Source organism: Schistocerca gregaria, chromosome 7 (assembly GCF_023897955.1).
Source record: "Schistocerca gregaria isolate iqSchGreg1 chromosome 7, iqSchGreg1.2, whole genome shotgun sequence".
NCBI classification, from domain to species: Eukaryota; Metazoa; Arthropoda; class Insecta; order Orthoptera; family Acrididae; genus Schistocerca; species Schistocerca gregaria.
Window position 1 is genome coordinate 415,565,206 of NC_064926.1, and position 14,766 is coordinate 415,579,971.

A 14,766-nucleotide genomic window follows, 5' to 3' on the forward strand; every position below is an offset into this window, starting at 1 on the left:
ATCTTTAGAATTCTCTTTTATTCCAATCTCGTATAGCGTGCGGAAAGAATGAACACCTATATCTTTCCGTATGAGACATATTTCCCTTATTTTATCTTGGTGATCGTTCCTCTTTACGTAGGTCAGTGTCAACAAAATATTTTCGCATTCAGAGGAAAAATCTGGTGACTGGACTTTCGTGAGAAGATTCCGTCGCAACGAAAAACGCCTTTCTTTTAATGATGTCCATCCCAAATCCTGTATCATTTCTGTGACACTCTCTCCCATATTTCGCGATAATACAAAACGTGCTGCCTTTCTTTGAACTTTTGCGATGTATTCCGTCGGTCCTATCTGCTAAGGAGACCACACCGTGCAGCAGTATTCTAAAAGAGGACGGACAAGCGTAGTGTAGGCAGACTCCTTAGTAGGTCTGTCACATTTTCTAAGTATCCTGTTAATAAAACGCAGTCTTTGGTTAGCCTTCCCCACAACATTTTTTACGTGTTACTTCCAATTTAAGTTGTTCGTAATTGTTATACCTAGGTATTTAGTTACATTTACGGCTTTTAGATTAGACTGATTTATCGTGTAACCGAAGTTCCTTTTAGCACTCATGTGGATGATCACAGAAATCTGTTCGCCACGCAGCTCGACACCACAACATGCCTCCGATGTCCGTCTCGGGTACGCTGCGTCGACGTTTACACGTAAAACCACACAAAATTATGCTACCGCAAGCTCTTCGTGAATGTGACAAACAACGTCGCGTGGCGATCTGTAATTTCGTTCTTGGCAAGATAAAGGATAACAGTTTTCTTCCACGATTAGTGTTTAGTGATGAGGCAATATTCTATTTCAATGGAAAGGTGAACGGTCATAGAGTGAGAACATGGGGTACGGTACACCGACATGAAGTTATCCATTATGTCATGGAATCTCCAAAATTTACTGTGTTTTGTACAGTTTCATGGGAAAAGGTGTGTGGTCCATTTTACTTTGTCGAGTACACTGTTCCAGGAACCACATATCTCGATATGCTTGAGAACTTTCTTTTCCCACAGGTGGACAGTGATTCGATTGACTTCAGTTGCCAACAGTATCGGGCATCTTGAAGCACGGGAATTTTTAAATCAAGGGATTACTGCACGATGGATCGGTCGTACTGGACCAAATGATTCAGCCTTACATTATTGGCCTGACTGCACGTAATTATTTCTTGTGGGGGTTTATAAAAGTCTGTTTGTTTTCCTCAGTTACCACAACAATGAATGAAACGAGAAATTGCGTAACAGTACCTGTAGAAGGCGTAACTTAAGACATGCTCGCTGCAGTGTGGGTACAATTTTAATACCGCACTGACACATTCCGTGAATCTCAAGGGGGGATATGCAACACCTACATAGAGGTATCGAAAAAAAGAATTTTTGAGTTTCCTGTTCATGAAAAAAGAAAATTCATTCATACGTTTATTAGTTTCAGAAATATAGACGTGCCAATTCGGATGCTTTGTATTCCGACGCCAGATTCAATGTGTGCCCTTTCTTTCCTACATTTTACCATGTAATGGTAGATACTGTCAATCGGTGTAATGATGGGAATGCACTTACATTTAAAAATTTAGCTGTGGAAGCGCCACACTCATTTTTCAGCGTGTCACTTCATGTGCAAAATTTTCATTGTGAGGAATGTGTTATGAGGGGTTTTAACGTGTATGACTAGGCACATCTCATCCTTGAGCAAAGAAATGACAGGCGGGAAGTAGCAGTTGCACATAGGATCATAACATGGTTTGCAGCAGTGGTTGCAGAGGCTGCACTAACCATCTATTCCTGCACTTCCTTAACTGGAATTCTATAACCAGAAGTGTAAGGTCGTACACTAAAAATCGCTCTGAGCACTATGGGACTTAACATCTATGGTCATCAGTCCCCTAGAAATTAGAACTACTTAAACCTAACTAACCTAAGGACATCACACAACACCCAGTCACCACGAGGCAGAGAAAATCCCTGACCCCGCCGGGAATCGAACCCGGGAACCCGTTCGTGGGAAGCGAGGACGCTACCGCACGACAAGGAGCTGCGGACAGCTCCTGCACTGATCAATCCAGGGCAGACGATAAGGAGACAGTAAAGGTCATCCGCAGAGGTGTCATTTTAGAGTTGCGACGTGAACACATGGCAGGGAGAAAGGGGCAGTTCAGACGTTTGTGCAGGTGGATGGCCATACGCAGGAGATCCGCACAGTCCGACAGAGAGCAGTGCGATCAGCCTCAGCCCAGCCCACAGACAACTTAGACCGTTTGCAGGTGGTCGAGGAAAAACACGCCAGTGCAGAGATGGAATTCTGAGAAGCTTTACTCCGGCGCACTGCAGTATAGGCTCTGTAGGGAGATAATAGATAGCTGACCAAAAAACACCGCGAGCTGTGCCGTTATAACGGCAACGGTAGCTCTCCCAGGCATTAAAAAAAAAAAAAACTAATCTCACATTTTGTTTTCTCAGAGTGGCTAAAACGCAGAGGCAGGAAGCATAGAAATTGTCATTCGTGGACGGTCTGTGATGTCCATCTTACGTCCCACTTTTTTAGCAGAGAAACGCTATAAGGAAGTAGATTAGAAGAGTAGTTAATATAGAGGCGAGGGAGGGAGTAAAAGAGACCTTATAACTTTATACTATTGGCCAATGTTGGCTGCAATGCGATAGATTTGAAGAGGCTCGAAAAAGCTGTGAACGGGAGGTAGAGTACACCTTTCAAGGTAGATTAGATGAGTCGGCATAGGAGGCTGGCGAGAGGTCAAGGGAAACGGAATAGGGAGATGCAGAGTAACACTGGCTGACATTCAAACCGTGGGTGCCGATACGAAATCAGCAAAAGACACACACAACCACAGGTAGTGACGCTGGGTTTCGACGAGCACTACGTTTCAACGGCAGTCGACGCGGCTCACTTAAAGAAAACATTGCGGCAGCTGGGTGTCCTCAAAGAATAGTCGTACCGATTCATTCGTTTGGCTTGAAGCGGTGGCCTCCAGAGTGCCCCCGTAGTACATCATCTTCGTTCGCTGTCAACTTCTCACCGTACAGTCACTGGTTACCCAGCATATAATTTCAAACGCCTCTAAATAGGATTAGATCGTAGCATATACTACTTGAGATCTCTGCTCGTCTCCAAACCTTGCCAACGTATAACGATGACAGTTAAAGAGAGCTGGTATGAGATTGTTGTTGTTGTTGTTGTGGTCTTCAGTCCAGAGACTGGTTTGATGCAGCTCTCCATGCTAATCTATCCTGTGCAAGCTTCTTCATCTCCCAGCAGCTACTACAACCTACATCCTTCTGAATCTGTTTAGTGTATTCATCTCTTGGTCTCCCTCTACGACTTTTGTCCTCAACGCTGCCCTCCAATACTAAATTAGTGATGCCTTGATGCCTCAGAATATGCCCTACCAACCGATCCCTTCTTCTAGTCAAGCTGTGCCACACATTTCTCTTCTCTCCAATTCTATTCTATACCTCCTCATTAGTTATGTGATCTACCCATCTAATCTTCAGCATTCTTCTGTAGCACCAGATTTCGAAAGCTTCTATTCTCTTCTTGTCTAAACTATTTATCGTCCACGTTTCACTTCCATACATGGGTACACTCCATACAAATACTTTCAGAAACGAGAAATGAGATTGTGAATCATAATTATTAATACTTGCAAATTATTATGTTATTTATGGTATAAATTCTAGATGTTGTAACTGCTGACTTTAATTTCGTAGCCATTACATTTGTCGTCATAGTAAAGCGTTATAAAAGCATTAATGATCCCCCACTCAGGATGTTTTGAATAGATTCTTTTATACCAGATCGTCTTGTGCAAAATCATTTAGGAAACTTCTTTAATTAGCTCTGTACCCTGAGGGGAGATCAGCTGCTGGCGCCAGACCATCCAGGTCGGAGAGTAGAAGCCCAACTACGGTGGAGCTCTCGCATCCAATCTTTAGTTGTGTGTAGTAACTGTAATTTCCGCAATAAATTAATGTTGTAAATTCAACACAAGTTCGAAATACATAACACACATTGACTAGGTCATTACGAAATTGTTATTATTCACACACAGAATTTGGCTGCCACCATAACTATAGCGCAAATTATGGAGAAGTGGTCACGTCAGATTCATGCCAACGTATACATATGAAGCTAATCTTAATTTTAGTACTTACTGGAGTAGCTTTAGTCTTGAGATTCTTACTTTTTTGTAGCAAATCAATCTCATTTCTGTATTTTGTTGTTGTTCTCTTTCAGACAAGTATCGTTCCACTACAAATGGTAATTTTTGAGCAGCATCAAACGTACGGCGAATAGGAAAAGATGAATTACATTGTAATGTCTTACAGATACCTTCAGCGTTGAAAAAATTGGGCTGTAGTACAGCGAGCTGAAAACGAAAATAACCATATACTGCTTGTGGGTTGCAACATTCCATTGACTAAAATTGCACGGATAAAGACAATTCGGAAACTAAGTGTGCTGTGAAAGTCAGCACCAGAGATATTCACACTCTGAATTAGAGTGTGTGACAGGTAACATGTCAGCGATATATTAAACAATTGTGAAAAAAAGTACATTATCTCTTGGTAATATTAAACGGATCCACCACTTGATAGCCGCGTAGTCCTAGTAGTTTTCGTAGTACCAGCCTGAATTTCCAGTCATTCACTTGTGTAGGTCAGCAGTCTTGTGTAGCATAAATTTTATAAAATGCTTATCACTACTTCGCGATGTCAACACGTCCATCCCTCATGCAATGTTACTGGCTCATGAACGTTGACCTGTTTCATTTCATTGACTCGTTAAGAAATAATTTCTGCCACTTCATTGACTGATGCGATGTGAAGTACCATTCACCAGCAGCCGAGTTACAGGTTGCATAGGAACTGAGTTATCGACGCAATGCTGAGTGCCTCGCTTGCAGTTTAACGCGGGCGATTCTGTGTTTGTATCGATTATTTACGCCCAGTGCATCATTATTCGCGCTCTGCCAGCTCTGTTGCGTTCGCATGTTTGCACGCTTTCTGAACCCGGCCCACTGGCGTCAGCTGTTCATAATTGTTTTTATTTCATGCGGTTGAGTCCCAGATATGACTGCGGCTGCAACATGCGGGCGAGTGGCTTGGAGCAGGCCGTCACTTCTCTCGCTAAACTGTAGCTCGTACTGCACAACGTGAGAGATGTTTGATAATGTGGTCGAAAAAGCAATTGAAGTATAATCAAATTGTGCAAATATAAAAAGGGATATACGATAGCTGCTAGGACAATGCTACAGCTCATAAAATTCTATTTACCTGGATGTAAATTCATCACACCCAAGTAAATAATTTCCGATTGACCTTTAATTAAACTCAGGACTGGTTAAATCCACTAATTTAGGACGATGTATTCCTACAGATGGTAATTTCCGAGCACAGACGCGCCTCCAGCAAGCTGCTTGACAATCGCTGGTCTATACCTTAAGGTTGATGCACACGTAACTGCATACTTGACATGCGCACATAATCAAGCGTTTTGCACAAGCATGCACGAATACCTTACAGCTCTGTAAGGCTCAAGCATGCCTGTACAGGCACCAGATCGTGCCCGGAAGATGGCGAGCTGAAACATGTGGTGACATGAGTGGGTAAAGATTGCAAATTAGTTTGCAATGAGCTGCAAATGGCTCATTTTACTTTAATTATAAACATACAGTATTGTTCAACGTTCCATAGGAGACGCAAATTATATATATACTTTCGTTCGATTTCGGCAAAAATGGCTGAATATCTGATGGACATGTTCCTCAGAATAAAGAACACTTTAGAAAACTTTTGCAAGTTGCAAACAACTGATGAAAACTCTCATGTGGAGTCATGTGAGATCGTGCTTTTACTTTGAAGACTGGTATGCTAAGACCGTAAAGGCATAGCAACTTGAACTGTGTAGAAAGGAAACGTTTTTGAGCGTTTTTGGGGCTTTGAATTTTTCACTGAATTTCGCTATACATCTACAAGTAGCCTTTTCATAAAGTATAAGGCGAGTCAAAAGAAAACCAAACGAAAGGAAACTTTATTATTTCAGAAATTTTTGGTGGCGCTGAGAACTTTTAGCATTGTATTCGATAATGGTGTAAAAGCAGAAATCTACGTAGTACAGAGGCAGGACACAGTAATATACCGTCAAATGGAGGTTTATTTTTTCAAAAACAAAAAATCCAAAACTAATCGCCATAACTTTCAATACTGTTATCCCACTGTGAGACAGGGTGATGGGCTATTCATGGAAACACGTTTGCGGATTCCTAAGGAACCGTAATTGTACCCAGACATACAGTTCTTCGTCTGTAGCAAATCAGCAGCGAAGAGTATCTTCCTACGCGTCACCAGAAATATGGAATTTGCATGAGGTGAGATCGGGACTGTAGGAGAATGTTTAAGGGCTTCCCGACGGAACTTCCGCAACGTGCTTGAAACAACCTTGGCAACTTGTGGGAGGGCATGTTTTATCGAGTGCTAGCGATATCGTTTACGAAGGTTGGTAATGCACCAAATTATTTCTGTTTTCAAGGGAACGTACGAGTTTTAATACTCAAGTAATGTCTGTTGCTTGTCGAATTTATAAGCACCAATAACGTAAATGAGAGATTTTCGTTAGATTTAAGTCGTGCCTGAATGATTACATTTCACCTCAAACAGAAATATCAATCGTTGAGCTCTGTCCCTTATCTGTAAGTTGCTCCCGCTCTAAACATTTGGAGTTTTCTTTTAGGTTTACTCTCTTCTCGTTTTGCTATATTTTTCATCATTGATGATATCATATCCCCCGAGAATGAGTGGTACTCCTTCAAGTAAGACACCAAGTTTTATTGCTGTGGCAAATATTGCGTTAACGAGAGTAAAATTAATTTGCATTATTATTAAAGAGCCTACTAGTAAAACGATTACAACAACGACAAGTTCGTTTGTACTTCGTTACTGTACTACGAGAAAAATTAAGATCATATACCAATGGGATTTATCTGATACTAGCCTAGCGCGCGCTGCGTTGGTTTGCATACATTCTTTTTGTCTTTCCCTAATCGAATTTTTATGTCGTGCGCAAATTGCAACACCTTCTAAGCATTTCACGCAAATTAAGGCCATACGATCATGGTCTTTTCAGAATGTACTTGTGACCAAAAAGCGATTCTGGTAGGAAGAGTCCAAGGTTTTGTTAACCACGCTTTGCGTTCTTGTGGCGTTATTTTCCGTGGAAACTTTCGTCCTCTAGCACTTATAAGTTTATATGTAATAGAGAAGTGAAAACCCAGTTTTCGTATATTCAACATTAATACTTTTTTAATACAACGAAATATTTCTTTAAAAATTTTCACCTCCTTATGAGTTGAATTTTCAAAAACAATAAAACACTTTTTCTTCTTATTTTTAAGAGAGAAGCTAAATACTAATTTTCTTATGTTATCTTTGAAAACGTTTTCATAACGAAATAATTTCATGATATTTTTCTTCCTCTGTTTTGCTCCCTTAGAGCGTTGAATTTCGAAACAGCCTGCAACTCGTATATTTTTAAATTTATAGCCAGTTTTGATAGCTGTAGCTTTGAAAGGCTTTCACCCACTATTTTAACCCATTGGTGACTGGATTTCGAAAAAATTCTCCTTTTAGAAGATGTTTACATTATAAGATCCACACCCTCTACAAATTTTTTCTATCAGTGGTTTCGGCTAGGCGACCGTGAGTTACTGAGTGAGTCAGTCAGTCAGGACATCGCCTTTTATGTGTAGAGAGATTTGCACGGTCTTCCTATTATTCGTCTTGTAGATACGAGACAACACTTAATGTTTGTGCGGGCCAATTTAACCTCTGTCTTAGGTACAGTTTTATAATTTTAGGTATATTTTGTCACAGTGTTACCATGGAGGCCACATCTTCAACGAGTCTTCGTTAAACTGGCGTTCTCGATAAGTTAGCGCTACAGTCACTTACTTGCTCACGAGATTTAAACTAGTATTTTGCCTTTAGTTATAAGAAAGCAGAAGCCCTTACCAGAAGGAATGACCTTTTTGAAAAGTATGCACCTATCCCTTACGCCTTTGGATGGCTCAAGCATACAAAAATATGTGAAGCCCATCAATGATGGGCTCATATGAACATCCATTGCACGACGTCCTAAATGCGTGGGTTATAACCAGCGGCAAGTTTAATGATTGGGAAATCGGAAATTATTTACTTAGCTGTCATGAACTTCCATAGAGTTAAATATTAGTTTAAGAGCTCTGACTGTATCCTAGTAGCAAGCGTATATCCCCGTTGCGGTATTTGTATACTTTGACTACTGCTTTTTCCAACACATTGTCAAACACAGTTTCGATTGACTGTTTCCAAATCCAGTATCGAGGCCTGATTTTATTTAAAATTCCTCTAATTTTGACAATAGTCTTTTAAGTTTCTACTCCAAGTGACCGAGTAACGATACCCGCTCTGCTTGTCATTTAGTTATTTTTCTGTGTCCGTTTTACCTTTATGTTAGACCAATATACATGATGAGTCACTAGATATTGCCACTAAGATTAAATCAGAAAGTATGACAGGAGCTGAAAAGTTTGTGGGACAAATGTTGCATGGGACAACTGGGGCCTTAATATGACGTTGTTTTTTGTTGTCGCTGGGTGGGGTCACTTCAGACCTACGAAGGTCAACTTCTTTTTTAATGCTATAGTTTGGTACTTATTTTCTGACAGCAGCTTTCGAGGCGAGTCCAATGATTGTAACAGTAAGGTCTCTGAAGGTCAACAATGGTGACAAAGGTGGCATGTACGACCATTTACAGAAGGTGTTCGAAGTGATGACCATTGGTATCAATGCAATGCTGCAATCCTATTACCATCGACTGAGTGATATTCGTTACCACATTGGCACTTATCGAAGCACATGCTCTGACAATTCTCTCACACATATCTTCAGGTGTAGTTGGAACTTCTTCACAACCAATGCCTTTTCCGAATCCCCACAAGAAAAAATCCAGTAGCGTCAAGTCTGGATAACGAGCAGGCCTCGACAAACCTCCTCCGCGTCCAATGCAACGATTTGGGAAATGTCTCTGCAATTCATTTCTAGCCATCAGCGAAAAAATGTGCCGGACACCAATCGTGTTGATACCACATCCTGTTCCTTGTTCCTAAAGGTGTTTCTTCCTATAACAGACCTAATGTTTCTTGCAGGAATGTGGAGTACTTCTTACCATTATGATTTAATTCGATAAAAAAGGGGCCTGTAATTCTGTCCTCCAGAATCCCACACCATAAATTCACCGATCACGGGTATTGGTGTGTAACTTACCTACATGGACTTTCAGGTGCCCAATGTTGCAAGTTATGCAAATTAACATTTCCATGGTTCGTGAATGTAGCCTCGTAAGTAAATAAAATAAAATTACTAAATGTGGCATCCCTCTGAATCTGAGGTTGAGCCCGTCGGCAAAATTCAATTCGACGCCTACAATGCAGAGCAGTTAATTTTTGGTGAAGACTGCTATGGTAAGGATGATATTTATGGCGGTGCAGAACACGAACGACACTCTTCTGGCTCGTGCCAGATTGCCTTGCGATTTGACGCGAACTAACAGACGGACCTCGAACCGCAGTGGCGAGAGTGCCAATTTCCGTTTCCTTGTAGTAACGTTCCCTGCCGGATATATTTCCGATGCGTTAGCGATTCAATTTTTCTCAATTTGTCATACACATATTTAAATGTACGACGTGTAGGGTGAGTACGATGAGGATATATTTCGGCGCAGAAGTCTCTAGCTCTCCTGAATGTCATTGGTATTCTCCGTAAATGAGAAGTATATCGACTAGTTTTTCTATGGAATACATCATTCACAGTAGCTTGATTCGACGATACTAGCCTTATTGTTCCTATTAGTGTTGTCTTGCGAAACCAACGAATGGTGTTTACATGTCAATGGCATTTTAGATGGATCCCCCGTATTCGGCGAACTTTTGTTATATGCATTCCTTAAAGTCAGTACTGCCGTTGGACTGCTGTTTATTTACAGTGTTACATTTACACTTAGTCAATCATGATTTCGAGTTCACAGTGCCGTTATCAAGGGTTTCAGATATTATAAATTTTTCTAAGATGGCGTACTGTCATACTAAAATACACTATTAGACACATTTTCTAAGAGTCGACATTTCTGAGAGAACCTACTGCCTTATTTCATTACTGAGTACACCATCTTGACTCCGTTTGTTAGAGCATGTGCTTCGATAGGCGTCGAAGTGGTAAGGAATACCACTCAGTCCATGATAAGAAGATTTCAGCACTACATTTATGCCAATGGTCATCACTTCGAACACCTTCTGTAAATGGACGTTCATGCCAGCTTTTTGACTTTCTTTTACCTTCAGAGACCTCACTGTTACACTTCTTTGGATCATCTCGATAACCACTGTCTGAAAATAAGTACCAAGCTATAGCATCTCATTTAAGAAATGAAGGTTGACCTTCAAATCTCTGACGCGACGCCACCTAGCAACAAAAAACCAACGTCGTATTACGTCCCCCGTTTTCCCATGCAACATTTATCCAAAAAAAAACTTTTCAGCTGCTATCATACTTTCGGAATTATACTAGATATAAATAGTTAGTGACTCACCCTGGATAGAAGAACGCCGGGCAAAATGGTCAAACCGGCAAAGTGGCTAACCGGGCGCCGAGAGCTGTCAGGTGCCGCCATCGGGCGGGAAATGCCACAACTTGTTCTCCATGGAGGGCCCAGTCACTTTGTGCAGCCTGTCCTTAGAGTTATAATAATTTTTGTGGATTTTAGTTATCCTGACGTAAGGTAGGTGGTCGTTTTGTGTATTTAGGGGTGACAAGGAATTTCTTTTTAATGGTATTGTGTTGGAAGTGTCATTTCTTCCTTAGTCTTTGAAAGTACGGTTATACAGATTTTGTGTCATGAGGTTCTCCTTATAAAAACCTTGAAGCAGCAAAGTCAGAAAGAGAAGAAAAAGAAAATTAGCAGAAGGAAAAACGGAAAGCAGCGGAAGAGGTAGAAAGGCAGTACAAAGAAGACTGCGAAGAGCAGTATACCAAGCCCCGGAAGAGTTGTTTTTGATGATAACAACAAAGACATTAAGCGTATGTACTGCTAAGAAGAATTTTCTACTCAAGCCCAAATGAACAGTGGATTAAGTACTAATTCTTCTCCTTCTGGTCTCACAAACTCTATACAGATGATGTGAAACAGAGTTTGTCTTTTTTTTTTTTTTTTAATGCAGCTCGAATCATGTTTCACGACGAAACATATTTAGTTATTTCTTAAAACTATTCTTTACCTTTTATTATTGAGGTTAATACTACATGACCACTTTGCCCGCTCATGTCGGGCGAAGTGGCCGTTTTGCCACTTACTGAAAACTGAATTGTTTAAAGTACTTAATTTGCTACTAACGTGATTAAACCAGTTTTATTTTTCGATGCTGATTTCTATGCACTTCCATCTAGTCTTACTCAAATCTAAAAATAGAAATAGCGTATAGCCTGGCCACTTTCCCTGCTCTGCCCTACTCTCTGCAAAACTTGTTCAGTACTGGTGCTACATAGCCTTATTCCAACTACGTCAACATCTCACTAGGCTGTCCTACAGGTAACTGAAAGAAGAGGAACGCGTTTTGGCCCATCTAACATGGGGAATTGCATCATGCCTACGATACGAAAAAGTACAATGTAGGCGCATTGTACAAGAGTTTCGGTTGCGTAACTGAGAGTTGGTAGCAAGACGTAAGCGTAAGCTTACCTTTCAAACATCAGTTTTGGAGCCTTCATGTTTGGTCACTTTACAAACACCTCTCAAGCGAGTTTAGAATTTAGAAGGAGTACACAGTGACTGCAAGACAGTTAAAATGTGACGCTAAAAACCGAGGAGGTTGCGTGCATCTTTAGCGTTACCGCTTGCACCAAGCAATTCTCCTTTCTGATCAAATGAAACACAAATTACAGTTAAACAGAGATTCGGTGGCAACGCTTTGCACTTACGGGAAGCCATTAGAAAATCAACTCCGGCAGGCGGTATTCGCGCCGAGCGTCGTTTGCATTAAGGCCGTGTTTACTTTGGCTTCCCCGGCGCGGTGTACTCACCTTGTACTTGCCGAGGTTGTTGACGGAGCAGACGAAGACGGCCTCCCGGCCGACGGGCGTCGTCAGGTTCTGGATGGGCGCCACGAACTCCGGATCGTCGGGGGCGCGCGCGGCGGGGGAGGGCCACGCCGCCACCGCCTCTTCCGCCTCCCCAGCCCCCACACCCGCCCCCAGCCCGTCCGCCCCCACCGGGAGCGGTGGAGCGCCCGCCGCCTGCAACGTCGTCCACGGCGCCGCGTCTGCAACACAAACAAAGCCCCTGGTAGCGGCTCCTCTGGCGTCTGGCAGTGCAGTCCACGACTGTTACGTCACGAAAACTGTTATACTGTTTGACACGATGGTAACAAGATGATCTTTGTCTGGCACTGGGCAAAAGTGAGTCAGAAAGGGTACCATGCACGAAACGTTCAGGAACGCATGTAGATACAGTAGGAGGATACAAGATGACTTTGGCAGGATTTGTGATTGGTGTAAAGAATGGCAGCTAACTCTAAATGTAGATAAATGTAAATTTATGCAGATGAATAGGAAAAAGAATCCCGTAATGTTTGAATTCTCCATTAGTAGTGTAGCGCTTGACACAGTCACGTCGATTAAATATTTGTGCGTAACATTGCAGAGCGATATGACGTGGGACAAGCATGTAATGGTAATTGTGGGGAAGGCGGATAGTCGTCTTCGGTTCGTTGGTAGATTTTTGGGAAGATGTGGTTCATTTGTAAAGGATACCGCTTATAAAACATTAATACGACCTATTCTTGAGTACTGCTCGAGCATTTGGGATCCCTATCAGATCGGATTGAGGGAGGACATAGAATCAATTCACAGGCGGGCTGCTAGATTCGTTACTGGTAGGTTTGATCATCACGCGAGTGTTACGGAAATGCTTCAGGAACTCGGGTGGGAGGCTCTGGAGGAAAGGCGTTCTTTACGAGAATCGCTACTGAGGAAATTTAGAGAACCAGCATTTGAGGCTGACTGCAGTACAATTTTACTGCCGCCAATTTATATTTCGCAGAAAGACCACAAAGATAAGAGAGATAAGGGCTCGTACAGTGGCATATAGGCAGTCATTTTTCCCTCGTTCTGTTTGGGAGTGGAACAGGAAGAGAAGGTGCTAGTTGTGGTACGAGGTACCCTCCGCCATGCACCGTATGGTGGACTGCGGAGTATGTATGTAGATTTAGATGTAGATCAAGACTTGAACTGGAAAGCCCATATAACTATTCTCTCCCAATAGCTCAGTTTGCATGTTTTGCTCCGAGAATTATTTCTAAAGTTTGTTCCCCAGATGTTTCTAGAATGTATTATGTTGGTTACCGTCCCTTGTAGCATGTACAATAGTTTTCTGGGGTAAAATTAGTAGTCGATTAAATGAAATTTTTAAGTGGGGGTAAAGGGCTTTTCGAATCTTAACTCACAGCTCGGTTAGGGCTCACTGGAACCTCCCCTATTAAAATGTTGTCTTTGCTTACTGCTCCTTCGTTTTACATACACGTACGTTGGTTTATGACAAGAGCTAGACATGGTGATTTGCTAATCAAATCCAGTTACCAGAATTGTAATATTCGTAATTGTGACTCGATCCATATACATGGAGTACGGAAATTCCCGTTACAAACTTCCCGCACTTGTAGAGGGGAGTGAGTACATAATATTTTGAGCAGGGATCCATGCAACGGTTTCATTTCAGATCATCCACTTCTCCTTGAGGCACTGAATTAAAGAAAAGAAATACACATTATACGCACAGAACAGTACTGACGCATTACAACAACAGCTCGACGTTGCGACCACCAACTTTGTTACAGACACTGCACCTACGGAGCATGTTCCAATACACTCTCAATCCCAAATGTTGTTTCTACAGATCCTAGTGCAGCGGACAGAACTCGTACCAGCAGGTCTTCCTCTGCCTCTATGGGAGTCTCGTAAATTACAGTTTGCATACAACCCCACAAGAAATAGTCCATATATGTTCAATCCAGCGATCCCGACAGCCACGCACCATATCGGTCTATCCATTTTCACCATGTCGTCCCTTAAGATGTCTCCGAACCGCGCGTGGGAAGTGAGGTGGTGCACCATCACGCTGAAATTACATTCCCTGACTGATATTCAGTCGCGTGTCATCCTGTCTAGCCTACTGCATACCAGGACATCCAACTCTGAGACTTTTCTGTTTCCTTCAGCAGACGTGGCCGTGTTACACATCTGAATTGAAACCGACGTAAAACGGAAACGGTACGTTTCCTGAGATAGCTTTCTATTCAGAATATTACCTCTATGTACATAAACACTCTACAATCCCAAGAATTCTGCAACTGGAATTTCCGCACACCCTGTACAACAATGTAGAGCACTCGCATTCAAAGATATATGAGCCAATTTGCTGAAACTTTTTGTGATGTGCTGCCAATATACATAAAGAGGTTTGACAAGGAAACGGTTTTTAGATTAAATATAAAGTCGTTTCTTGTTGAGAAGCGTTTCTCCAACGTTAATCAATATGTTAGCTTATGCGATTATTACACCTTCGATCACTGTCGGGTTCTTTTGATTCTGTTAACTGCTGTACTATAGGTGCCCTGTTTGTCTTTGCAAAGAATGTTTC

The 14,766-nt window shown here is 41.8% G+C and overlaps 1 protein-coding gene across 2 annotated transcripts in view; it reads right to left on the bottom strand.

The window, feature by feature from the left end:
* The window catches only part of LOC126281485 (lachesin-like), a 737,825-nt gene that overhangs the window by 364,428 nt on the left and 358,631 nt on the right, over positions 1–14,766 (bottom strand). For both annotated transcript variants that reach the window (XM_049980483.1, XM_049980484.1), the window contains exon 2: positions 12,153–12,391. In XM_049980483.1, coding sequence (XP_049836440.1) covers positions 12,153–12,391 — 239 coding nt within the window. The remainder of the gene's footprint in view (positions 1–12,152; positions 12,392–14,766) is intronic.